General features: G+C 40.2%; 1 protein-coding gene across 1 annotated transcript; it reads left to right on the forward strand.

The window, feature by feature from the left end:
- On the forward strand, nt 1–27,717 carry LONRF1 (LON peptidase N-terminal domain and ring finger 1). Its single transcript, XM_074950085.1, has 12 exons — nt 1–988; nt 5,635–5,753; nt 10,878–11,000; nt 11,777–11,923; nt 12,494–12,734; nt 12,820–12,916; nt 15,932–16,046; nt 16,648–16,769; nt 19,816–19,974; nt 20,105–20,267; nt 21,017–21,169; nt 26,413–27,717. The coding sequence occupies exons 1-12, from the start codon at nt 367–369 to the stop codon at nt 26,569–26,571; spliced, it is 2,220 nt and encodes a 739-aa protein (XP_074806186.1). The 5' UTR covers nt 1–366; the 3' UTR covers nt 26,572–27,717.

The raw sequence follows: 27,717 nt of genomic DNA on the forward strand, positions 1-27,717 counted from the left end.
TGGCACGCGGGGAGCGTCGAGCAGTGTTTTGTAATCTCCTCCGCCCCCTCCCCCACGCCGTGCCTCTCAGCCTATGGGGAGTGCCCGCTGTGGTCAGGTGACGCAGCTTTTTATGTAAGCCAGCGGCGGGTCTGCGGCGATGTTTGAAAGGGGGTTACGGTCTAACAACCGCTCTGCGAAGCTTCTGCTATAGAGCGCGCGCGTGCTGCGCCCGTCACCCGCTGAAGTGTCTACTCCCCCCGTCGCGAGTGCCTCAGAGCCGTGCGCACAGCAGAGCCAGGCTACAGCCGCGCCGCGCCGCGAGGAGCGCCACACCCCCCTCTGGGATCGGGCGGCGAGCGGAGCAGGGTGGGAGCTCGCAGCAGGATGGCGTCGTCGTCGGTGGGTGTGAGCTCGGAGGGGTCCCCGGAGCCAGGGGGCAGCGGCTGGCCCCGCGGGGAGCCCGAAGGGGAGCAGGAGCGGCTGCTGCGGCGCGGGGAGCTGCTGGCCCTGGGGAACCACCTGAAGGAAGCGCTGGAGACTTACTCGGCGGCACTGCGCCTCGGGCCGCCTGCGGGACCCCGCCGTCTCGAGACCCTTGTGGACTGTCTGGTGCTGAACTACCGCCTCCGACAGGGGCTGGACTGGAGCCGGGACCAGGGGGCCCGGGAGGAGGGAGGCGGCGCGGTCGCAGGGCCCCTGACCTGCTGCGGCTGCCAGGGCTTCTTGGGCGAGCCGGTGACCGCTCGGTGCGGGCACAGTTACTGCCGCCGCTGCCTCCGGGGGGAGCTGCGCTCCCGCTGCCGCCTGTGCCGGGACCTGCTGCTGCCGCTGGCCGGGGGCGGCCCCGCCGCCCAGCTCCGGACCAGCGTTATCCTCAGCCAGCTGGCGGAGAAGTGGTTCCCAGCCGAGTGTGAGAGGGCGAGGACCGGCAACCGGCTGGGGGAGCTGCTGAGCCAGGGGCGCTTCCGAGAGAGCCTGAGCGCCGCCAGCCAGGCCTTGCGAGCAGGTAATGGGCAGCGGGGGAGGCCGAGCTCGGCTTGCGCGCTGGGCCCTGGCACTGGCCTCCAGTCTGCACCCGGCGGGGAGGGAACCTGTTTCGGTTTAGTGACCGTTGGCGCGAGGGGCAGAGACTTGGCTCCCCGGGTGTGCCGCAGGGAGCGGAGTGTTCTCGTCAATCTCCGGTCCCTTCATCTCCACTGTGCCCCTCTCCTCCCCTCAGCGCTCAGTCGGGTGCGAGTCGAAGCCGAGAATGAAATGAGCGTCCGAAATCATGAGGGGAAGCTGGCAGGGATAGGCAGCCATTTGAAATAAGTCTGAAGTTTGCTAGAGCTCCAAAAGTTGACTTTCCTAATGGCACTAACTTACTACGGGAATGAGCAGCGAGAGACCCGATTGTGGGGCTGCATGAGGGCTGGCTGGTGAGCAGATACACGTGAGGGGTATATGTGGAGTAGGGCACGCTGCCTCTCTACTGCAAACCTTTTCCCAGGACCGCTTTTGCCGTGTCTCCGAGATAGACCTTGTTGGACGGTGATACGGTCTCTTAGAACCATGCCTGTTGTATTTGCCTTGTTTCCAAAGAGAGATCTGTTTTCCCAGCCTCTCAAGTGTGTCACTGAGACAATTCCCAGCAGGCCAGGCCTAGTTGCATAAGTAGAGGGGGCATGGAGGGGGACAGGTTATGTAATTCTAGTGACATCACAGATGGGTGTGGAAGGAGTTTTATAATACACTGTTGCTAGAGAGGTCAAGGGGGGAGGTGAAAGGGTGTGCTTGGATTATTATTTATTGAGCACTGACAGCATTCTTGGTTCTGTACAGACTCATACGTGGTCACTGTATCAGTGAGGTTAGTGTAGTTCACCCAAGCATTTTGACACCATAGTGATGAGAGAGATATAAACACCTAGACAGAAACAATGCCAGGTTCCCTCTTATGATGCCTTCGTTCCAGTTTGGAAGACTGAATTTGGTTAAGTGCTGGTGTCTTATTTTCACTGAGTTTGTTCAGAAACTTAGTCTGGTACATGTAGAAATGATACCTTTTTAACACTTGACTTTTAATACTTGGGCACTGCATTTATGGAATTGCCAGCTACAGGGGGGGAGAAGTTCAGATATCAAGCTAAACAGATTCATTTGACACAAGTCTCTTTTCTGATACATACCAGGGAGAAATGTTAGATGCAATTTCATAAACTGTTGTCAAAATCAAATCTTAAACAGGAGTGTAACAGAATATTTCAGTCATCTCTTGGTAGCATAATATTTGTGACTGTGAACTATTTTGATTGTAGCAGTGTCCTGAATTATTTTTTAGCACAGTTGTAGCATCCTGTGTCAATGGAGCCAAAGAAGTGTGAAGTGTTGAGTGATTTATTTTTAAACTAGGAACTTCTTAAGAATTAAGTATTTTATTTTAATGATCTAGAATTTAGCATTGTGGCACACACACAGAAGGGAATCAAACAAAGTAAAATCTAAATGGCTTTTGGTTTGTAAATGGGTCTCTGTGATTATAAACATTTATATGGAAGATACACACCACTTCATAGTTTAGGAATTTTGAGGAGGAAGAAGAAGGAGGAAATAGATTTTTCTGGTTAGACATTAAGAACCCAAGGGATCTCTTCCTCCTCCTCCCCCCCCCCCCCCCCCCCCGTGCGCCTTGCTAATGGTTCTGACTGTCATAATACTTGAGGTGTATATGAATGAAGAGTTTTTTCATTACATTGTTGTACCAAGTTTACATTTAGGTTTGGGTTTAACAAATGGCAGGTAAAACCTGAAAATATAGCTTTCAATCTTAATATTTATCCATAGTTTTCTTATGCAGATTATTCATGCAAATATTAGATTGCAGATTTAGAGATTTACTCAGTCCACCATCCTCCGTACATTGTTTGTCTTTTCCTTTTGTGTAGCCCTAAAAACTCAGCATTCCAAGTACTGACTAAGTGTACAATAAAGTTGTTACTCAGTGTGGTAGTTTTAATGTTTTAGAGGTGTGTAAGAGAACTGTATAAATCTATAATAGATGTCATACATACTTAGGGACCTTTAAATTCATTGATCTGTGAGTGTGTTCTTACAAAACATTTGCTGTAAAGTAACTAAGGCAGATACATGATTCTGTTAGTATATATTCTGAGCTATTGGCTTGACAAGGTTTTTCTTTCCTCCTTTAACATAGAGGAATTCTCACAAAAGGCTCAGAGTTTGAGAGAGAGGGAAACGATATTAGCTTACTCTTTTTAAAAAGAATTCCCTTGGTTCAGATGTGTTTTAAAGAAGCTTTTCTCCTTGTCAGCCCATCTTAGTTCTACTTTACCCAGATACACAGTCCAAAATCTGATTGACATAAATCTGTTGCCCTGAAATTGAACTTAATGCCATAAACTCCGCTTTAATCAGGTTAAAAGAGAAGATGAGTTGTAAAAGAACAAACCCTTATTCAGACAACTGCTTTTAATAACTTTCTCCTATTATTTGGGAACGTGAATTAATTATAAACATGGAAGTTTGCCCCCTAACTCTTCACAAATGTGGGGATGCGTAGTTCTTATGCCGATTAAGTTGAAATGAAGTTAAGAACAAGTCATTAAAGGGATGCTGTCAGGTTAAAATCAGAATGAAGGCATCTTGAGTCTTTTAGGTTAGCATGTACCTCCTACCTCCCATATAACTGATATAGGTGCAACTCCACCATTTAGTAAATTTATACTGTAATCATAAATAGTATGATTTGAATTTCATATCTTTCTTTTAGCATATCTGAAATACCATAATAAGTTATGAAAATAAACACTTATTTGATTCCCTCCTGAATAACACTTTAATTTGGTGAAACTGAAAGTTTTCGCATACAAATGTATTTTTTACAGTTTACGCTGCCTTATTTATTTTTTGGTATCTTTGTTTGAACAGTTAAACTGGCTAGTAGTAGTCTCACTTCCGTAATTTGTAATAGAATAGGTTTGATGTATGCAATCTAGATGTTGCATGGATATATTTTTAGTTTTTATAAAAGCATAGGCTTAACCTAAAGTTGGGGCCAAAGCTGACCCGACAGTATTTCTTTAAGCATTGCAGTGCTGCAACGAACACTTAAAAACACCTTGCAGTTTTGGCAAGTACAGTCACTCCTATTTGCAAATAGGATTTATGCCTGCTATATGCATATTGGGTAGTTAGTGGCTGATAACATGTTAATGGGTCACTTCACCTCAAATGGTCCCTTGAAATATGTAACTACTTATGCTAAACAATCTGTTCCTCTTTGTATTTAGCCACTTTGTATTTAGCTGTGACACTCTGGGTATGTTTCCCAAACCTGAAGATCTCTGTGTAAGCTTGAAAGCATGTCTTTCTCACCAATACAAATTGGACCACTAAAATACATACCTCACCCACCTTGTCTCTCTAATATCTGGGGCCCAACACTGCTACAGCAGCACTGCATATAATGTAACGTAGCATTTAGATTATGCTTACAAAATTGCACATGCAAATTTAGGCCCTGATTTTGAAAACATTTTTGCACACAAGTAACTTTACAATGGGAGAAGGTCCACTAAAGTAAACTGGATTACTCTCATGTGTAAAGCTAATGTACATATTTTGCCAAGTAGAGGCCTTAAAGGCCTGATTAAGACCCTTTAAATCTTGGCCCATCATTTTGTACAACTCCACTCAAAACAACTATCCTATCCTTTTTTGGAAAGGGAATTGGTGTGTACAGTGTGTTAAAAGGACACTATCGATTCAGGTTAGGCTTCAGTTTATCATCTTCTTTAAAAAGTCAGGCAAACAAGAGGACTGGCAAAACCATAATATTAATAGAAATGTTCTGACATTTAAAATTCAAAATGCATTTTTATTTAAGGGACATTGTCGATTCAGAATCTAGTCAATAAAAAACAAAAAGTTAAGTAATTCCAGGTCCTATACCTGTTGCCAAGCCCCTACCAATGCTTGTGGTTTTTTTGTAGTCTCCTATTCCTTGAGACTGTTTCTCTATAACGCTTTGAATCCTGACACACAGTAGTGCTTGAGAATTACAGTAAAATTGATCAATCTAACTTCCTGGCCTAGGCAGAGTGAAATGTTAACTTACTTGTTACAGCAGAAAAGGTGAAAGTAAATTAGACTTTTTATAAGAGGCATAAGTGCTTTGAACTAAAATGATTTTACTTTTCTCAGTGCAGAGGTGAGAAATTAAAAAAAAAAGTCTAAACAAAATGTAATGTACATGTGAATGCAAAACTAACTTGCAGATAGTTAGACTGTCTATGTTAAGTATATTAGAAAATTTATTTGTTTGGGCATCTTAAGTAGGTTTCAAATGTTACCTTTTTGTTCATTTTTGTAACTAATAAGTAGTTTTATCTACTTTTTTTTTAATTAAAACCTAAGATTGTGTAAGTACATTAGAATTTGTTATCTTTAAGATTTAAGGGGGGTACCAAATATTTTGCAAATCATTTGATGCAAACATTGTTTTTAAATACGTTCAATTTAGGGAAGCATTGCATTATTTAAAAAAAAATAGTCTCGTATGCTTGTGGATTTTGTCATCTTATAGGTATGTGTAACTTTTTTAATTAAGTCAAAACGTGTATATGTATTTAACTAAAAATGTCTTGTTTTCAGATCCCAGTGACTTGATGTTAAGAGTTTACCGAGCTGAATCATATGCTGGCCTCCAAGAGTTTAAAACAGCCATAGAAGAACTAAATTTTATCATCTCTAAAATGTCAAATTGGCCAGAGGTAAGTTGGTTTACAATCTGTGTGGTTTTTTTAAAATCTGAATTTGTCGACAATATAAATAATGCTAAATTATGTTCAAATGGCATCAAAATAAGTTGGCTGACCTGGTTACTCTTACTTATTTAAACTTTCAAATCAGTGTTGTCTAAATGGTTGATTTAAAAAAAACAAACAAACAACCCACCCTTAAATCTGTGAGTCGATGAGATGTGCAAAATATTGCTTTTCTGCATCCTTGTTTACATTTTTATCAATTTTGATTTTAAACTCTTCAGGGTGGAGGGAACCTCTTGTCCATCTTTTTTTTGTCAGTGAAGTACCTTGATGCTATGCGAATATTAAAAAATTATGGATAATTTTTTGTTCTTTTATATTAAATAGACCGGGGGGAGGATTAGTTCCAATCCACCAGTGAGTCACAGGAAGGTTCTAGGTGGGTTGCCACATCCTGCGCTATTTAACTCATCACTGAGCCCTGGCTTAGGCAAACCTAAATTTCTTCAGGCCTTGAGAGGAGCTTGTGGGGCAGGAGGGTGTTGGAGAGCAAGCCCATCTCTCTCTCTGACCCCACTGTGGTGGCTTCCATCACTCAGGGCTGGGCGTTGTGACCTGGTGCATGGTCATTGGGACCTCAGTGCCACTTAGGATTACTCTGACCACCCCTCTGTCCATTACAGGAATGGCCAGGCCAAAACTTAGGGGTGCTGCAAACCCATGCACCAGGTTGCAGTATCACTCAGTCAGGTTTGGCCCAGCCAGTCTTCTGTCATGGACAGGAGCTGCTGCCACTGTTTTGAGATGAGTATGTGGCAGGCTTGGTCTCCAGTTCCCCCTTACCTCTGCACCAGGTTGGGATTAGGGTTGTGGTGCCTGCACTGTGAGTGCTATATGTAATGGTGGGTCATGAAAAGACAAAATGCAGTTGATGAGTCATCTTAGTAAAATGTTTGGGAACTCCTGGACAAGACTAAAGATGTTTGATTTCAAACCAGAGAAATTCTATTACCATTTTGTTATTACTAATAAAATAGTGTTGTCTATTTATATTAAGTTTGAAACTAACTTGCTGTTACAGGCTCGGTTTTGACATGCCCTGTAGTCTGGCAAAACCTAACTAAGCTGCCTGAAATGTCAGACTTCTGCTCTATGCTGTCTTTCTTTATTATAAAAAAAAAAACAAAAAAAACCCCAACTTGGATGAGGCATTTGGGAGGCAAGACAGTCGGAAGTTGAGGTGGTTTTCACTTCTGAAACATCTTGCTCATGATTTTGTTGTTGCAGTTTTGATTCTAAAACAGTTTTTTTGTAAGTCTGGATTTGTTTAAAATTTGGTCTTGGCATATTTGCGTGACTGTGGTGGGGTGAAAGAGAAGGGGGTGGGCAAGGCAATACATGGGTTGGAAGAATTTGGAAAGGATGGGGTCCTTATGGTTTGTTAGCTTTGCTTGGATTTCTGACAGAGCAGTTTGATTGAGAATGGTGAAGCCTTGCAAAAAATCTCCATGGTGGAGCTAAAAAGAGGGACACCATTAACTGGAAATCTAATCATGTCCATAAACTACTGTAGTTTCTAGTGTTACCCCTGCCCCTGAGGCCCCCTGGCAGTTTTTGTGGCCTTATAGGCACAGTATCCTGTTTTTTAAATGTTTTTTCTCTCTCCTGCTATATAAGACTTGCAAAAAGAGGAAAAATGACTATACAAAAGAAATAATAAAATTGACTACACAAAATGGAATCAAATACACAACGTAAACAAACTAAAAACAAAGTGTTTTTCTGTATTCTTTGGTGACTGTAACAAAAGCAGCATTTTTTGTTTGTTTTTTTTTTTCAGATGGAAGTATGATTTTTTTTTTTTTTTTTATGTTGCTGTTTCTTCAGTATGTCTTTCAGTTCCTGTAGGGGGAAAATGTTCAACAGCTATTGGTGCAATTGAATTTGTCTTGTGAATTAAAAAAATTAAGATATTTCTTGTCTTAAAGTTATCAAAAACTTCATGAAAGACCAGCAGTGCCTTCAGCTCACATGCGAGGTGTGATAATTACATAGGGTGAAAGATTTTTGATTCTCCAATATGTGTTTTCATGCTATCTAATTTTAAATGTTACCTTAATTTTGAATTTCCAGGCTTTCCTTTTTTTTTTTTAAGAGATTATTGTTCACTTAAGGGAAAACACTTGAAAATGTAAATATTTACAAATTTAACTCAGCTTAAATTCATTGCTTGGGAATTGTGGATGACTCCGTATGTGGTGCAGGTAGCTGTAATCACTTAAAGGCAGGATCTTTCTGGGAAAATGTGCTGTTTGTATATGCAGTAGGTAACTTAGTGTGGAGATTTGAATGAAAATTGAATTATATCTGCAAATGTCTCACTTTAGAGTTCTGCACTTAATGTGAAAGTATAAGCACTTGCATAACATTTTTTCTCATTAAAGCATTTAAACATTAAATAATACTTGGAGTAGTCCTGTAAGGGGAGATGCATCCTGTTGTCAGCCAGGACTAAAAACTTCAGATTTTTATATCATTCTTAGAACACATGTCTCTTCATACCTAATTTTGAAGTAAAGAGAGACTTATTTTCATTGTTAGATAAATAAAACTACATTTCCCCCAAGCTCTTATCCCCATCAATAAAACTTAATTTACAGAAATACTAAGTCCTCCTTGCGGCAAAACTGGTTCAGAATGTACATTCACTTCTCCATATATCTGGAGAGAAACTCAGCTTCTTGTGAACAAAGCTTAGAATCATAGAATATCAGGGGTGGAAGGGACCTCAGGAGATCATCTAGTCCAACCCCCTGCTCAAAGCAGGACCAATCCCCAATTTTTGCCCCAGAGCCCTAAATGGCCCCTTCAAGGATTGAACTCCCAACCCTTGGTTTAGCAGGCCAATGCTCAAACCACTGAGCTATCTTTTCAAAAATTGAGCTTGCTCTATAGCTTCCTCCAACAAAGTCTGAAGACCTTTTTAGCCTCCATTCCTAAAAAGGTGGACATGGAGAAGGGAAGGATTCTTGCTTTCCTCTTAAAACAAATCTGCCTCAGATGAGTAGAGGCAGAGATTTCCTTAGGAGGAAATCTGCTTTCATTGAACAGCCATTGTAGGGAAACTATCACAGCCAATTATTTTGGAATTATGGCAGTTGCTCCATAGGTAAAGCTGCACTGAATTTCCTTTTTATCAACTTGGTTTTGGCCCGCTTATCTAAAATTATTATAAAAAGTCATTGGCCTCAATATTGTTAGTTAGAAAAAATTATAGTGGATTGACAAGGTGTTTCTGAATTGACACCCTAAATGTGTACATCAGGATTCAAAAAGTCCTATGTCTTCATCTTTCCATAGCAAAAAAAATCTGAAAGGGGAAAGAACCTAGTTTATTGACTTCTGAGATCTAGCTATCTAGTGCTCAGGAACAAAATTAGTTGATTAAAGTCAAATGTCAAAAATTTTTAAATTTTGTTTTTGGAGCGTGAGCTCAAATAAACTTAATACTGCATATTACATGATTGCTGGAGGCATGAATTTTCAATTTTTAAAAAATAGTAAGTAGCTAGCTTTTTCTCTAGGTTAGAACAGAGGGCTTTGGCAGTGGGAGAATTGTCATCACTGGGAAGACTTGTCAATGGAAAAGGTAGCTGATAAGGGAGAGTGAGGGACCATTCATTAATTTTAAAGTCTAGCCCAGGCCATGTGGAGCCTCTTTTTGCTCTGTTCCAGCGTCCCCACCCTCCCTATCCTGTATTGGTAGCTTTGATGCTATTTTGCAGATGCTGCAAGTCTGACCAGCTGCCTGTTTTGGCATCAAGAAGAAATTTTTCTTCCTATAGAAGCCAAATTGGCCAAGGCCTGGGTAGTGCAGTTAAATAGGTGTGGATTGAGTAAATAGCGAAAGTACTTGGTAATGATATTAATTTGTCGCAACTTGGCAATCAGTTTCCACTGGGGTGAAAGGAATGGTTCCCAGAATTGAAAGACCTGGGATTTTACTAATGGGCCTTGTGTTTATGATATAAGGGGAGATCTTCATGGGGTGACGTCCCCCCTTTAATACCTTCTGTCCCCCTTTTGGGTAGGATTAGGGTGATAGGACTCAGAAGAGCTGAGTTCGAGGGGTAGGCTGAGGAGAGTCGCCTACTCCAAGTTATGGGTTGTATAGTAAAACCACTGTAGCTCCCACACTGGACCCATTTAAAATGCCTGGTATGTACGAGTATAGGTGACAGGGCAGGTAGCGCCCCTCCTCTGTGTTAAGCTGTAACTTTATTAAACTTATCACTTAAAATCCATCCCTATGTTTGTCCTATTTTGCCATCATATCCAGATCAGAGAATTTTTCCACTCAAAGGCTTGTGGGGTGGGAAGCGGCACATGGCAATGCATTTTTCAAGTCTTAGTATAGGGATTTTACCTTTTTCTGCAGTCCTCAAAAGTAAGTAGGAGAGTGTACTCTACAAAGCTGCCATCTTACCCAGTCTCCCCTTCCTGTGGACCTCCTAAATAGGGGAATGCTGCTCCTGCAGACCTTGAAATACAGTAGAACCTCAGAGTTATGAACTGATCAATCAACCACATACCGCATTTGGAACCAGAAGTATGCAATCAGACAGCATCAGAGAAGGAAAAAAAAGCAAGTACAGTACTGTGTTAAATGTAAATACTTTAAAAAAAAAAAATTTCACAGGATAAGGGAACTCTGCTTGTTTCATTTAAATTAAGATGGTTGAAAGCAGCATTTTTCTTCTACATAGTAAAGTTTAAAAGGTGTGTTAAATCGATGTTAAGTTGTAAACTTTTGAAAGAACCACCATAACGTTTTGTTCAGAGTTATGAACATTTCAGAGTTACGAACAATCTCTATTCCCGAGTCGTAACTCTGGGGTTCTACTGTAGCTGTGTGGAGGAAAGAGACCAGAGAACGTGGTATGTTCCTCCTTTCTGTGGACCTTCTAAGATCTGCAGAAAGGGAAAAAAATATGCCTCATCACAACATCTCTAATTCTCACCTCCATGTGAGATGGAAAAGACATGCAATGCCCTAGTGTGTCCGAATAGTAATATATAGTCTCTTTAATGAAAGTATGAAAATATCAAATGTTACTTCTATATCTTTAGATTTACTTCAGGAAAGCAAAGGTGCTGCATGATGCTGGGTTTGTAGGTGATGCCTTACAACTGTTCCTACAGTGCTTATCCCTTGATGAGGATTTTGTTCCAGCAAAGCTAGAAGTGGAAAAGGTAACTTGGTATTTATAAACTTTGCTGCTCTTTCTCTTAGGTGGCCCACTTTACCCTAGAATCTCAGTCTTCAATGTATTTATGCTCATCATGTCTGTATTTGTAAGACGTTCAGCTAAAAATTTGGGTGACTTTATTTTCACATATCTAATTTTCTGTGTAGAGTAGAGGGTCCTAATATACTTAGATGCAATAAGAGTTTGTGTGCCCATGTATTCCAGAAAAATCTTTTTTTTTTTTAAGTTGGTTTAGGGGAGAATATATATACTTAACCCAGTTAGAATTATAGTTGGTACAGTTTTCAAGTAAAACAGACATCAGATTCTCACACTTTCCAGTGTGAAACAATGATGTCAAACAAATTTGAGTAAGAAATCAAACACTTGAATCTTTTCATTCTATGGAAACAAATATCTGCACTATCAAGTTTGCACAATACAGATTAACATTTTTACAGAACTGCATCTTGTTTAGTTACACCTCACCTAAATAAGAGTTGGGAGAAGATTATCATCACTTCCTGTAAGGGGGGGAATTTAAGAGCTTAACTTGTGTATAAAGATAAGGATATAAACCTTTAATTAGGAGAAGAACTACTGAACTGAACTTGTGCTACAGCTGATTATAAGGTAGAGAATAAGATGAAGGGTATATTTAAAACAAGAAATTTTGATATAAAGTAAGCTTCTTCATGGTGGTTATGTAGTTATATTAACTAAAGTTATAGCTGAATCTTTTTTCCCCCTAATCTTAATGTTAAGATGTTTATCTTATAGACATTGTATGATTTGCTGTCACCAGAAAATGTGAGAGAGAGTCTGAAGGAATCTACTTGGACTTCACCTCATATTCGAAATAAGCCTTTTACACTTGGTTCTGAAATGGAGGAGTCTGGCTGTAATCTACAGCTTTGTCCAGAGCAGGTAAGTAAGGAAAACCATGTAGTATTATATGTATTTTTGTCCCTTAGTTAATAGACAAACTCAGGGCATCAGAACTTAAGCTATTTATCAAACTTTTATTAAGCTTCATATTAAGCTCCAGACATATATGCTGCTACACCTTTCTTTCTGCTAGTTGTAGACTTTTCTGTTGGATTTCATGAATCAGCTAGAAAGTACCTTAATTTTTTGACAGTTCATAAGACACAATCTAGTGAACTTTTTCATTATTTAAGGTTTAACGCTAATAGCTCCAAAATAAAAAGGGTATCGTTATAGATTTATTTTCCAGATAACAATAATTCTAAATTTCTTTTCCCAAATTATTTGCCCCTTTGAAGGAAACTGAGGTTTTTAATCCCTTTTTTTAAATTCAGCAGGTGCTTTCTTGACCTGCCAAATTCCATAAGTTAATCATTGAGTCTGGCTGTGCAGTGGAGAAGTTTATCTGAATTTGGCTTCAACTTATTCATGTTCAGCTGTCATAAATGATTAGCCTCAATTTGAAAATGAGAATAAGTACTATTAACTTTGTTCATTTTATTTCTGTAGAATTTAGACGTGTCCGAGATAACAGTGGAGTCTTTAAGACGAAGCCTAAATCGTGTACAATCTGCCCATGCTCTTAACTCCACAGAAAAGCTTGCTAAAGGAGATGGATTAAAAAGGGTTTCTTCTGAACCTTTGCTTTCTGGCCAGGAAAAAAGTGCTCTCTTAAAAAGGAAGCTTTCCCTTTCAGAACAGGATGCAATCATGTGTGAAGATGGAAGAAGCAAACATAAAAAACAAGGAGGTAAATAGCCACTTAATGTCAAGATTAGACATACTTATTTTGATTTGTTTTGTCTTCAGACAGTATCTTCTCTTGTTTCTCTTAGAAACTACAAAAAGGGATACTGCATTTTCACTGGTTTGTGGAACAGTTCCACAGCACTTAATCGATGTGGCAGATTTTGAGTGCTCTCTGTGTATGAGGTAATATTTACTATTTGTATAATATCTTCCATATGATATCTGCATTATAGATGTGGGCAGATATCTTTTATGTGTAAACTGAGGCAAAGAGGTTATGACTTGCCTTATTGTCTGTTTTATTTGAGAATGGTGGGTGGGTGAGGTTTAGTGGCCTACAATGGGCATGAGGTCATGCTAGATGATGACTCTTTGTCCTCTGGAGAATCCAGTTTGATGGAGAAAGTTGGTCCGTGGGATTGTGGAATACTTTTGGTGGATTTCCAGAGGACAAATCCAGTGGACCTGTATCTACATTGCAGAGCAATAGGGCTTGAACCCTGGGTCCCAGTTTGACTCTGTCTTGGATCCTCCACCTCTGTGGGGTCCTGGAACCCTTGGTCTGAGCCCTGGGTTAGCGTGATGTGCATGTAGATAGGAGGGGGATTAGACTTGAACCTGAGTTTGAATCCTGGGCTTAGGTTGCAGCATAGACATAGGAGTACCTAGACTTCTTGGGCCTTTGCTGTTACCCTTAGAGTTGCAGACTAGTGGTTATGTCTACGCAGCAGTGCAAGCCTAGGCTCAAATCTAACCCCCTTTGCGTCCACACACCAATTGTACTAAACTAGAGGTCGAACCTAGGGTCCCAGGACTTTGCATTGCTAAAGAGTCTGAGCCCATGTTAAGCTGGGACCTAGGGTCTGAGCCCTGTTGCTTTCTTGTGTGCACGTGTCCCTGGCTTGACTCAATCCCAGAAGTCTTCCGGATGCTCCCAAGAGTTCCTTGGCGAAAACTTCCTTCGTCCTCTCTATGCCGACAGTCTGTGGTGCAGTCTATTGCCCTCTGTTGCCACACCTCCCTTCACAGAGGGCAGCAGCTCAGGTCAGTGTTAACCCATTGTCTGCAGAACACTAGTTTGCAAGCACATTGTCAGAGAGCCTATACGGTTTTTTATGGAGAGTGGTCAGAAGAAGCTTTTTGCAAAAAGAGCTGCTTCCTGGTCACAATAGCAGAGCCAGATTTTGGTGTACACTGCCTTCCCTTGCACACATAGCCCCAGAGGGGCCCAGGAGCAAGGGCCAGAGAGCAGAGCAGGGTCTAAGCAGCTGCCCTGCAGGGAAAGGGAGCTGCAGAGCTCCTGGCTCAACATGGCTAGGGAAGGATGATCCCCCCCCCCTCCCCCCAAACAGCCCAGGTGCTCCCCCTCCCTGCAGCATAGTCGCTTGATCCCTGCCCTGCTCTCTGCCCTCTTCCTCGCCTTCCCCCCCCCCCCCCCACACACACACCCCCCTTTCTGGAGCTTCATGTGCAGGAGTGTCCAGGCAGTGTGTGCTGTCAGGACGGTGAGGTGGGAGCCTGCCCCAAAACCTCCATGAAGCCTCCTGCGGCAGTGGCTTCAGCTCCTCCTCACTGTTGTGAAGAGCTTGCCCAAGGCAGGGAGCACAGCTGATCGGTGGGAGTCATCCCTCCCCTGGCTGTGCTAAGCCAGGAGCTACATATGTGTAGCAGCATATATGTAAACACTTGGTCCTACTTGGCTCTCTGTTCCTTGCTCCTGGCTCTCCAGCCCTCCTTGGGGGTTGTGTGTGTAGAGAGGTCAGGGCAACATGCACTATGAGGGTATTGAGTGGGAGCCCCCTCCTGCCCGGGGTGTGGTGGGTGCAGGGATAACAGATCCCTGGGGTGTGCTGGAGCACACTACACATCAAGCCCTAGGGATTCACTTCACTGGCAGCAGCTGGGCTGGGGTGGGTGTGTCTCGGGGTGTGTTTTTCCTCTGAAACCTACATTTTATATCAAACTTCAAAACAGAAAAATAAAAACCAACTGAATAAAAACACCTTCATTGAGCATTCCATTTTAAAAATTAAGAATTGCAAAATTTCATTTTTAATACTTTGACAGTCCTGGAGACTGATGTCCTAATTATCTTCAGAACATGTGCACATGGGCATTTTCCTACCAATGTGATACAGCCTATAGGCGGAGAGCCCAATTTTCAGATTAGATGGTAGTTCAGTATAAATTTTTCTCAAACTGCAGTCATTTCTACTGAGACAGCCACCAAAGGAGGCTAGGCCCTCTGGGATAGGGTTACTCTGATTTGTGTCTGTGCACTGCAATGTGAATCCCAGAGCCCTAGGTTCGACCGTGGGTCAGAAAATCCTTAAATTAGGGTTAAAATGCAATGTAGACACCAGTCAGCTGATTCGAGTCCCATTAACCCATGGCTGTCATTGCTGTGTCGACGTACCCTTAGTAGATGAGTATTAGTAAGGACAGAATATTTGTATTTAATTTTATAGCTGTGACACAAACTGATAGTTGAGTTAAAAATGGTATTCTATTCTTAAATGTCAACAACACAAGGAAGAGAAAATGTCTTAAAGCTAGACAACACTTTTTTTATCTAGAAGTCATTTTGTTTGGTGGATAAATTGACAAATACTATTTAACACTTGCACCTAAATTTAGCCTTTGGGTTAAGGTATTGGTTGAGATTCTCAAAGCAGTATAGGGGATTTACACATGTATTTTCTTTGAAAATCTCACCTCCTCTTTTAGTAGATTGATAGGCTTCTTAGGAACTGCAGATCTTTCTGGTGTGTCGTATAAATATACACCATATGTTCTAAAGTATTAAAAATCAGTAGTAGTTATTATGTGTGCAGATGATGTTGGTTAAAGTATACGGTTTATCATGACCATTGTCATATCACATTAAGTTAATGCTTTAAGGAAGCACTGTCTGTGTTTGTGTAACTTATTTATGTTAATATACTTTTAGACATTAAATATTTGAACCTAGAAATGTGATCAAATTAACTATGAAGCACAGAATACATTAGGTTGCGCAGTGTTGAGAAAATGGAAAATACACGTTCAAAAAAATTCTAGCACAAATCTTGTATTTCTAATTTTCATTTAACTTGTCTATTTTTCTTATAGTGTAGCTAGACTTCTTTAACATTTATTTAAAAGATATTAGAATCACTGTATCAATTGTTGACTGACTTGTTTTAAAAAAAATTTCAGGTTATTTTTTGAGCCAGTGACAACCCCTTGTGGACATACCTTCTGCAAGAATTGTTTAGAACGCTGTTTAGACCATGCCCCGCAGTGTCCCCTATGTAAAGAGAGCTTAAAAGAGGTAAATATTCAGAAGACCTATTAAACTGTAGTAGAAGGAACTTCGTACACCATCACACAAAACCCAGATGACTTGAGTCCACTGAAAGCTTGGATGCGTCCAGAATCCAAAAACCCAATCAATTAGGTATTGATGATGCTTCATGTGTTCATGTTTCGGTGGCCACATAATTGACTCATGCTACAGAATTAAAACATTACCAACTTCGATACCTCCTCAATCAGAGTTCTCCTGCCTACTCTTGTAATTTTTCTATCACATTTTTCTTTGTATCTTTTTCCTCTCTTGTGGCTGTGGAAAGGCTGGGGAAACTGACTATGCAGAGGAAATATTGACACTGACTAGACACACGTCTTGTCAAATGCACCAAATAAACTGAAAAAAGTAGAGAATTCATTCTCTTTGTTACAATAATTTTAGAGGTTACAACTAAGACTGCGGGAATGTCTTAAGTTTACTGTCTCTTTAATACTGTTTTGTTAGGACAGATTTTATAGTCACATCTGTTTATAGTACTTTTTAATTAAAAGTAGCTCTGAATTTTGTGTTAATGTTGTATAAGAAATGGTTTATGGTAAATATGTAATTTATTTTATTTTAGTATTTGGCAATTAGGAAATACAGTGTCACAGTACTACTTGAAGAATTAGTGGTGAAATATCTGGCTGATGAATTATCTGAGAGAAAAAGAATTCATGATGAAGAAACTGCTGAACTCTCGGAGTAAGCCTACCATGTGTATTTTTTTTAATCCAAGGAAATTTGAAAGCAAGATTACTGTACTGTATTTTTGCACAGTAGCATTGTGAAATAGTGTCTGTGGGTGTTCCACTTGAGATGTGCATGTGCCTTTGATCAGAGATTTTTGGCAGCAGTGTTCATTCAGTCTGCATATGTGCCCCAGTTATTCTCATGCCCTGTACTGAGGATATATAGGGCTGCAACAGATGGGCCGCGCTCAGTTCCTTCTAGAACAATTCTGCCCAAGACAGAGACAGGACAAGGCCATGGTCGTTGTCATTGCACCAACCTGGCCAAAACTAGCGTAGTTTCCTTACTACCTTTGCCTCTCCTCCATCAGCCTTCCATCAATGTCCAGTCTTCTCACTCAGGACTTGAGGAATGTTCTTCACCCCAAACTGAACACTGTGGCTCAAGGCTTGGTATCTAGATGGCTCTCAGGGTTAGCGCACTCCTAAGGAGAAGGATATGAAGTCCTGCTGAATAGTAGGAAAGATTCTACCAGAAAGACTTACCTTCAGAAATAGAAAAGATTTTACCACTGGTGTACTGACTGGTGTACCAATCTCTTGCTGACTCCACTATCTGAGATTCAGGAATATCTTCTTGCTCTGAAGAAAGGAAATCTTACTTTGGGTTCAATTAAAGCTCTTGTAGTAGCCATCACAGCACTTCATTCTCTGGTGGAGGGCTTCGTGGTATTTGCTCACCTTGCAATTTTGCTACATCAAAGGATTATCTGATCTTTCCCAAATGTCAGATATCCCATTCCCACCTGGGACTTAAACTTTGTTCTTAACTTTCTGATGGAGCCTCCCTATGAACTGCTAGCTACCTGCTTGTTTCTAAATCTCTCCATTAAAATAGCCTTTTTAGGCCCAAAGAGTTGGCAAGCCAAGAGCTTTGATGGCTGACCCTCCATATGTTGTCTTTTTCAAAGAAAAGGTATCCCTTTGACCACACCCATGTTTCTTGCCCAGAGTTAGCTCAGACTTTCACATAAACTAGACAGTTCACCTCCCAGTTTCCTATCCTAAACTCCATCTGTCTAGGCAAGAAGCTGCCCTTTATAACTTGGATGTTAAGAGGCTACTGACCTATTATTTGGGCAAGATTAGACTTTTTTGAGCCTCTGAGACTATTTGTTTCTATTGTGGACAGAGCTAAAGGAGTGCTAGTGTCCATGCAGAGACTTTCTAAATTGGTTTCTGACTGGATCCTCTCTTGCTATACAGCTTGTAATATACTATACTATACCTACCTGCCAGATATAAGTCTACATCTGTTGTTCTGCTAATGGACGGAGATTTGCAAGATTGCTTTGTGGGCTTTGGTTCATTCTGTCTCAAGACACTCTACCATACTTGGTGCTGCTTGAATAGATACTGTCAAAGGCTCTGCAATTTTACTATCAGTCTTAGATTGCAGGAGATGGGAACTTTGGAACTCAAAGGATACTGCTCGGGAGCGACCTCAAATGGAACACCATAGTGGGGAAGCTTCTCAGATAAGAAAGAAAGATTACTTACCTTGTTTAGTAACTGGACCTTTTTCAAGATGTGCTTCCCTATGGTTGCTCCACTACCCTCCCTCCTTCCACTTTGCTTCAGAGCCTTGTCTCCTTAGGCTTTGCAGTGGAGAAGGAATCAAGGTCTATCCACAGCTCTATATGTGCTCTGTACAGGGCTTGAGAATAGCTAGGGAACATGTGGACTGAATGAGCACTGCTGCTGAAAATCTCTGATTGAAGGAGTGTGAGCACCTCAAGTGGAGCCACCCGTAGGGGGACACAGCTTGAACAAATCCAGTTACTGTCAGGGTTTGTATCATTTGTTAATGATTCTAATGATGGCATTTCATAGTTTTGTGAAGGAACATTAAATATTGGAAAATCTGTCAACTTAGTATTTAAATTTACTAACTTCAGTAAATTAATGAATGTCCTATTTTAGTTAGTATGGCATGAAATTAAAAATAAAACATTTTTATAAGGGTCTCTTAGGTGAGCTCAAGATTAGCACCACCTAACATGATCAGGCCCATCTCTCTTCCTTCTCTGTGCCTACATTGCTGTCTGTTCAGTTTCAGCTTTGCTACTGTTATAGGTAAATATCCTCATGCAAAGCCTGGGGAAAAGCATACTTCTGAGTTTCCCTAAGAGTTGCATGATCGATAAAACTGCACAGAATAAACAAAGTTCAGAAATGAGTACTTTCTCTAATCTTTCAGTTGTAATCTTAGGGGTTATTTTTAAGTACAAAACATTCAAATAAAGTGACTTTCAAGTTGTTCCTTTTAATATTTTCTGACAGACAGATGGCTCTAAATACTGGTGAGAAACTACCACTTAGGCAACTTACAGTGCAGAGCAAAACACTAATTCAAATGACCATTTGTGTACTCTGAAAGGCAGAGGTGTAGTGCAAGGTATAGGGTAACTCTTAATGCTAACTGTTTGTGTCTGCTTCTAGCAAAAATAAAAACATTGATTTAAAAAAAAAAACAGGTTGGAAAAAATATTTGACCAAATCCATTTCATTCCCTCAGTTAGCTGCTACTACTTGAACCATGTAGTTGTAACGCAAATTTTACCTTGTATTGCACTGATGGCTTACAGTCACTGCAACTATAGAAACTATCCTCTAACTTTGGTAAAACTTTCACAGACTGGTGCATTTCACAGAATAAGTGTTCTTTCAATGGTAGTTTATATGCTACAAACTACTGAATTTTTTTTCTGGCTATAAATATTTGATCAGAATAAACCGCTGTCCACAATACACTTAAATGTTTAAAGAGCAATAAATGTTCACCCTGCCAGGGACATTTTATGAATTCAGGTATAATGAAAATCAACAGACACCCAGCACTACTTCTTTATATATATATATATAATTTTTTTTTTTTTAAGATCACCTTTGGCAAAATAAATGTATTGCAGCACTTTTGCTGTTGTTTATTATGGCTTGGCACAGTCTTGTGGTTAGATTTCAAATGTGTATTTAATCTATTTTGGTTTTGTCTTCAGCTTGACCAAGAATGTTCCAGTATTTGTTTGCACTATGGCATACCCCACTGTGCCTTGCCCTCTTCATGTGTTTGAGCCAAGATACCGACTGATGATTCGCAGAAGCATGGAAACCGGGACTAAACAATTTGGGATGTGTGTCAGTGACCCTCAAAACAAGTAAGCATCCTTTCTTGTGCTCTTATGCAGCTAAGAGTTCTCCATGGTTCTACCCTCTCCCCCCCATTTGGATTTCAAAAATGTTTGAAAATTGTGAATTTAGCATTGCTGACAATGCTTCTGGTTCTAGTTTTGCAGATTATGGTTGTATGCTGCAAATTAGGAATATTCATTTCCTACCTGATGGGAGGTCTGTTGTTGACACGGTTGGTGGAAAGAGATTTAGAGTTTTACAAAGAGGGATGAAAGATGGCTATTGTACTGCAGACATCGAATATTTGGAAGATATTAAGGTATCTAGAACTCTTTCTGAGCAGTAACACTCCTCTTAACCAGCACTCTTAGTTTGCTATACCATTTGTTCATAAAGACTCGGCTTCAAATGTTTGGGATTATACAGCAGTTACTGGGAGACATGGTTCTCCTATATTAAAGAAAAATAAAAATAGCTAAGATTTTCTAGACCTTTTGAGATGTCAGATTTATCTTAGAATTGCACTTTTTATGCCAAATCAATACTATCAACTTTTATGAAGTAAAAAATACTTTTGAACTGGTACATAGCTAATAGGTGTCCAAAAAACCCACCACACCTTATTTAAATTAAAAAAAAAATATGTATTGGCTATCCACCATAACTATAAAACATGCCGAAGTACTGATTTCTAGAGTTTAGCTGCATCGGAATTAGAACTTGATCTAAATGTTGTGACTGTAGTAAAGAATATAATAAAAAAGTGGGCCCATCAAATGTATATTAAATATGCAGAATGATTTTAAAGCAGGACTCTAAATATGACCTACTTAAATACAATTGTCTTACATAATTCTTGTCATGTTGCTGTTTTGTGAGAGGTATTTGGTCTGAAGTGAGGGATTTCGGTACGACAATGTTTTTTCTTCTCCTTTCTGCCATTGCCCCTCAAGGCTAGAATGAATGCCGAGGCTTAATGATTGTTACTAACAGTTGAAATGGAATGTGTGTTAAACTGATTCTCATTCTTTGTTGTGTATTTAAGCTTACTCTAGTGTTCTGTCATAGGTTGCAGATGAAGAAGAGCTGAAGAAACTGAGAGAGCTTCATGATATAGTATACAATCAGGCTTGTGGCTGGTTCCAAAGCTTGAGGAACAAATTTCGCAGCCAGATCCTTCAGCACTTTGGGCCAATGCCAGAGAGAGAGGAAAACCTACAGGTGGGTGAAGATTTTGGTATCAGTTATTCATTTATTACTTTTTAAAAAAAACCTGCACTTTTAAACATAGCAGATCCCTGTAAAAACTGCTGTGTGGAGGATGCAGTATCATCTTCCATTTCCACTAGTTATATCCATTCTATAAGCAGCAATAGGAGGTCATTCTGCCCCTCTTTTTGTGCTGCAGTTGCTTTGCATGGATCCCTCCTTGACATTCTGGGCAGGGTAGTGCTTCTTTGTAGATATTTTTATCTACAAAGTTAGCAAAAAACAAACATGATCATCTTTATTTTAAATAGCTTCTTAACACTATTGGTCAAATAGATTTGTCTTATATTATACCTAACCCAGTTCATTGGTGAACTTTTAAATTTGCCCCTAAATATCAAGTGTTCCAGTCTCATCCTTGTGGGCACACTGGATAGTAGGAGTCATAGGGCCTGTCTTCTCTACCGGGGTAAATCAACCTAAGTTACACTACTCCAGCTGCATGAATAACGTAGCTGGAGTCAACGTAGCTTAGGTCGACTTACCCCTGTGTCTTCACTGCGCTGTGTCAACAGGAGACGCTCTCCGGTCAACTTACCTTACTCTTCTGGGGGAGCTGGAGTACCGGAGTCAACTAGAGAGTACTCTGCTGTTGATTTATGGGCCCTCACTATACCCGCTAAATCGACACCCACTGCATTGATTGCAGCAGTGTGGATCTCCAAAGCCCTTAGTAGCTACATAGTTACTTCATAGTGGGTACAAATCTTGTAGGTGCAGGAAGAACAGGCTTATCTTTTGTAAGCACAAATTGAACTGCAAACAGAAGTCAGGCCTGAGCGTAGCTGAAAACTGTCCATTTAAAGAAGAGCTTCATTTAGCTAAGGATGCTAAATTGTTTCTTTTCGTTTCAAGTTTCTCCTATGCTACTTTTATATTAGTGGTAGTTTATTCTGAAGACAAGGACACCCAATCTGCAGATATTCTTCAAACACTGATGGCTATATTTATATTAGTACTCATGCTTTTCAGCCAAAGCTTCTGCAAGACTAATTTTGACTACTTGATATACAATAACTTTCAGCTAGAAGTAAATAATATTCAGCATGTGAAGTGCTATATAAATACTCGGATAATATTACAGATACCAACGGTTAGTGATTGTATCAGATTTTAATCCTTTGGGAACTCCGGTGTTCTTGCTTATTGTGTGTTCCGTGTTTTCAGTTTTTTCTGATTTTTTTCACCGATAAATTGTGTGGTGGTGGTTTTTTGTTTTAAATATTAAAGGAGTTTTGGTTGTCTACTGATTTACACCCACTTATTCATTAATTATTTTTTGGGGGTACTTATTTTTGTTAAATTCTAATGCTTTATGCGATTGTTGTGTCCTGCAGCTCAGAGATTGAAGCAGTTCCACAGTGTAAAACACACACAACACACATGGTGGTAGAGGTCGGAAAATCAAGTTAATATTGCGCTATGACTGGCTCACAAGGAAATGCTGCTTCCTATTTCTTTCTGTCGGTTTAGTGCGACGCTGAATTTAGCCAGTCAATCCTCCACAGATAAAGAGAAAGTAAACATGGGGTGAAAAGGGAAATCTGTCTGAATACCAATAAGAAATCAGTGCTTAAAAATTTTCAAGAAAAGTAAAGACTGGAATGAAGAGGATGCATCGCGCTGCAGGTACTGCAGCAGTGAGGTCACTGCTCGTGCTGAGAGAATAAAGGAGCATGTTGAAAGCAAGCGATACAAGAAGCTTGAAGAAGAAAGTGGGTTTTGGAATAAACAGTCCATATCAGGAGCTTTCACTAGGGCTATAATGAAAGAGAGGACACAGCACGATTGTGTCAGTTACTTTGTGCATGCTCTTTGTTTCGTCAGACAACTGCTGCTAATTGCAGAGGGCCCTGTTGGTGACTGTGTGCGATCGTACTGTGCACCAGCAAAAACCCTTCCTAGTGCAGACAACCTCCCTCGTTAAGTATCTGAAAGAAAATGGTGATGCTTTAGTATCTAACAAATTGATGGAAATGTGGTATCTAGTCTGATTTTTGACGAGTCTGATGCTCTGGACCGTCCAATTCTTGGCCTTTTGTTTTAGTTCAATTTCAAAGCAAATAAACCCACTTACTTTTGTGTTGATGTGACAGTCATCCCCTCTGACACCTGTTTTGTCAACGCAGCAATAACTGACATGTTAAATTCTTAATTCTGGCATACCTTAAGGCTCTGTCCTGGCCCCAATACTTTTTAATCTATACACCACGGATAACCTGCAATGGAGTCGAGGCAATTCATGCATGTGAATGACATTGCCTTGGCTGTTCAGTGCATAAGCCTCCATACCATCAGATGCTCCCTAACCCGAGATCTTAGCATATTTGCTGATTATTTCCAATGCTGGAAATTTAGGCCTAACCCGAAAAAAGCCATGGTGATCGCTTTCCTTCTGAACAATAAACTGGCTAATGCCAAACCTGATGTACAGTTCTGCAGAGAGCATTAGCCATGAGGCTAATCCAAAGTATCTTGGCATTACGCTGGACTGGAGTTCAGCCTTTCAGAAATACCTCAAGAACACCAAGAGAAGGTCAGATATTGTGTTGTGGTTATCAGGAAATTGGCCGTAATATCATGGGGCTCCAGTGTATGGACCTTACAAACTGCAACAATTGCCTTTGGTATATTCTGTGCCTGAATATTGTGCATCAGTTTGGTCTCACAGCAGTCACACTAAAGTCCTTGATACTCAGCTCAAACGCCATGTGCATAGTCGGACTCTTGTCAGGGACGCTCCAGTTGACTGGCTTCTGGTCCTATCGCACATCCAGCCTCCACAGATTAGAAGAGCTGTCCAGACATCTCACTTTCTCAGTCATGTCAGTGAAAACACGAAGATCCCATTGCATGATGACTTGCAGAACCCTCCAAAGACACAATTAAAATCCCGCAACTCTCTGTGGAACTGCCTCAACCCTTAAGCTCAATTTAAACACAGAGGCTCAATGGAGAGCCACGTGGAGCATTTTGACTGCTCAGAATAAACAGCTTGTTGTTGACCCTGCCGAGGAACCTCCAGGGTTTGATTCCAGTTGGAAAGACTGGTGCAGATTAAATCATATCAACAAACCCTCTTTAAATGGAAAACGAGGCAAACACCTGTATGCAACTGTGGTAACCAGGTACAAACGATGGAGCACATCATATATCTTGGTGTGTCCTTTATTCTTTTGCCACGAGCATGAAAGACATTCACCAACTCACTGCTGCAGGAACGTGCTCGCTAGCAAATCTAGATATAATTTGCAGTCATTGCTGCCTAGCCAAGCTATATGGAAGAAGACAACTGTCATGTTTGAGATGTACCAACTAACTTGGGAAAATGTGGCTACGACTACCAAGATTATGCTTCCTATGTGGATAAGTTTGCATGAGAGATTAAACTCTATCAGAAACCAGAGCTGCTACATATTACCTGTCATGCTCACCTGATTAACATTGCACTGTCAGCAGCTACTGTTACAGAAGAAATGAAAGACGTGAAATCTTGCATTATTGGATTCGGGAACGTTTTCAAGCATGCGAACAAGTTGAAGGCTTTGTTTTACAGGGGGGAGATGAGTGCAGAGCCAACTGTCAATTCCGTACCCCTGTTGTGCCACATCAGTGGATGAGCTTGTACTTCGCTGCCTGTCATGTAAATAACGCATGGACCGTGCTAATACATTTCCTAGAAGACCTAGATAATCCTGAGATTATTGGTTCTAAAGCAGAAACTCTGAAGAGACTGGCAAATAACCAAAATGACCGGCAGATTCTGCATACAAAGGTAGTGTTCATTGTTGAAAACTGGAAGTCAGTGTGCCACACAAAAAACACTGGAGTTTTCTCTGAGTACTGCCCAACATATTAGCCAATACAGCCGTTTACTGGATCTTGACAACCAAAATCCAGCTGAATTGAGCACAAAAGCTGCAGGAGAAACATACAGTGAGAGAACCCAGCTGTTTCTGGAAATCCTTCCAACCTTGGAACACAAGAACAAAAAGGTGTTCAAAACCTTCAACACAATGCTCAACAAGAAATGGGAGTTGATCGTGGCCCGTAATCTGGACCCCGAAGAGCTCTTTGTGCCAAAGATTCTTTTTGGAATGTCACCCACTTTTCTCAAGGTGAACTTTGCACAGACTACATCCGTTATGCCAGAGTGTTTCTTCCATTTGCCACTAAAGATATTTCAAATCTGAAATGCTTACATGAACATGCATAACCCTGACAACATGAAACTGGATGTGTTGGATTTTTGGAACAATCAAGACACGCTTTCCAACTTCAGCAGAGTGGTATGGCAAGCTTTGGGTATGGCAGGCTTTGGGTGTATTCCCTGGATTTATTGGTCTATTGATGATCGATAGTGCTAATTTTCAAAGTTGGACTACTTCCAAGACAGCAAGAGGCTCAACGTGAGGGAGGATACTTTGGAGAAAATTGTGACTGTACATAAACTAGGATTTCTGGAAAAACTACTCTCTCTGAGACAAAAAATAACTTTATACACGTAAAAAAAAATCAGCTGTACTGTAGTAAAATGTGTATATTACAAACTTTTTTGTTCCTGATTTTTTCCCAATTTCATCCCCGTTTTAATGTTTGGAAAATAAACAAAAAAAAATTACCGGAATTTCTTTTACAAATGAAAACTGAAAATGCGGAACACTAGTTATTACTTAGTGTAGTGCTATAAGTTTAAAAGGGGTCTTTGCACTAACAGTGAGACATAGGACAATTGTTCTGTTAAAAGAGGAAGTGTAGTAAGCTTATTGGTGGAAAAACAAGGGTGGAAAGTTTCATGGAAGTAAGGTATTTTGAGGAGAGGAGGGAGGTGGTTGGCAGATAGGAAGATGGAGACCCTTCCAAAGTAAAGGTGCAGAGAGTAGAGAGAATTGAGAAGAGGGAGTAGGAAGAATGAGAGCAGTTGTGCATGGGACCAGGATTATGTAAATCTTGAAGGTGAGGGTATGGGTCTTGAATTAAATGTGATATAAAACAGGAAGCTAAAGAAGGGATTTGAGGAGAGAGTAACATGGTTGAAGCACCAGAAGAGGAGGATTATAACTTTATTTGACCACTAATGTTAGACTAAACTTTGTTCCATAGTTAGCTTTTGTCTTTTTAAAAAATTATTCAGCATATTATTTACCTTGTGCTAAATTGTTAATTCAGTAATCCAATTCATTCTCTAATTTTAGGCAATACCTAATGGACCAGCTTGGTGTTGGTGGCTTCTAGCTGTCCTCCCTGTAGATCCCAGGTATCAGATCTCAGTTCTCTCAATGATGTCTTTGAAAGAACGTCTAATCAAAATCCAACATATACTCACATATTTTTCTAGAGACCAGTCCAAGTGACTAACCGCCTGGATCTTCCTGAAGAGTTACTCTTTTCTGGTTGTAATCACAGCCGGAGTTTTTGCTGCCTTTGCACATCTAGTGCTGGTTTGAAAAGTGTGATGAATTTGCTTCCTCTCCTCGCCAACTTCCTGAACCATCTGGTTCTTCAAATGGGCACTGTCTTCAACTAGAAGGATAGACCACTAAAGTTGCACATGCAAAAATCAATCCAGCCACAGAACATGGAAAAACTCTACATTATTTGCACTGTGTATGAGACAGTCATGCTAAGACTTGAGAATTTATTGCCACTGACTTTTTAAAGCTGTGGAAAATGCAAGACTTAAGGCTGACAGTCCAAGTTTACAGCATTAAGGATGCATTTTTTGCAAATAAGAGCTTGCCTCAGATACAACTGTCCTGCTGCTATTTGCACAAATATTTGAAATATAGTATTGAATGTTGCTGTTGGAAATTACTGCTCTTGCTGAACTGTCTTGACTATGGCACCGATTCTTAATTATCTTATAAATATTTGCAACACAGAACAAGTGCCATGAATTATGATTAAATTAGAGCTGGTTTTAAGGAACAACTGCAAAAAAAAAAAAATGAACATGGTACTTCTGTCAAAGATAATTAAACTGTGAATATGGCTTTTGTACCTATAACTGTACATGTTCAAAGGGAAAATTGAAAACAAGCGATTAGTACCAGTTACAATTTTATTGGGCTTTTCAAACTGGTGGTCCTTCTGAGCACTTAAGTAGTTTATAGAGCTTATAATAAGAAGCTTTAATATAATATGCTAGGAATTGTGCATTCAGATTTTTTTTAAACAAGCTTAAAGGGTGACTTTAAAAAAAGTTTATAAATTGTTTGCTGCCTCTATGCCTTATTCATATTAATAGTAGAGCTAACTGCAGTGGCAAGGTTAGAATTCATGTTGCCAATTGGTACTTTTGTAATTATCTGTTGGTTGCATATTTGTGAATGTCTGACACATTAGCTTTCTTGTATGTAAATCATTTTGTAAAATAATTCTTATGAATCTTGCTTTTGCTAATATATTTAATTTTCAAGAAAAGCTATGTTTGTAATACTTGGTAACTTAACTAAATGTTACTTTTTTTTATAAAATTGTTTTCAGACATCTCCATTTGG

This window comes from Natator depressus, chromosome 4, assembly GCF_965152275.1.
Source record: "Natator depressus isolate rNatDep1 chromosome 4, rNatDep2.hap1, whole genome shotgun sequence".
NCBI lineage: Eukaryota > Metazoa > Chordata > Testudines > Cheloniidae > Natator > Natator depressus.

Excerpts from the sequence above, each read along its gene's own strand:
- LONRF1 (XM_074950085.1), top strand. The coding sequence starts at position 367 with ATGGCGTCGTCGTCGGTGGGTGTGAGCTCGGAGGGGTCCCCGGAGCCA. Across the intron at positions 11,924-12,493 it reads TACAGCTTTGTCCAGAGCAG|AATTTAGACGTGTCCGAGAT; the intron begins GTAAGTAAGGAA and ends TTATTTCTGTAG. Across the intron at positions 16,047-16,647 it reads GTAAAGAGAGCTTAAAAGAG|TATTTGGCAATTAGGAAATA; the intron begins GTAAATATTCAG and ends ATTTTATTTTAG.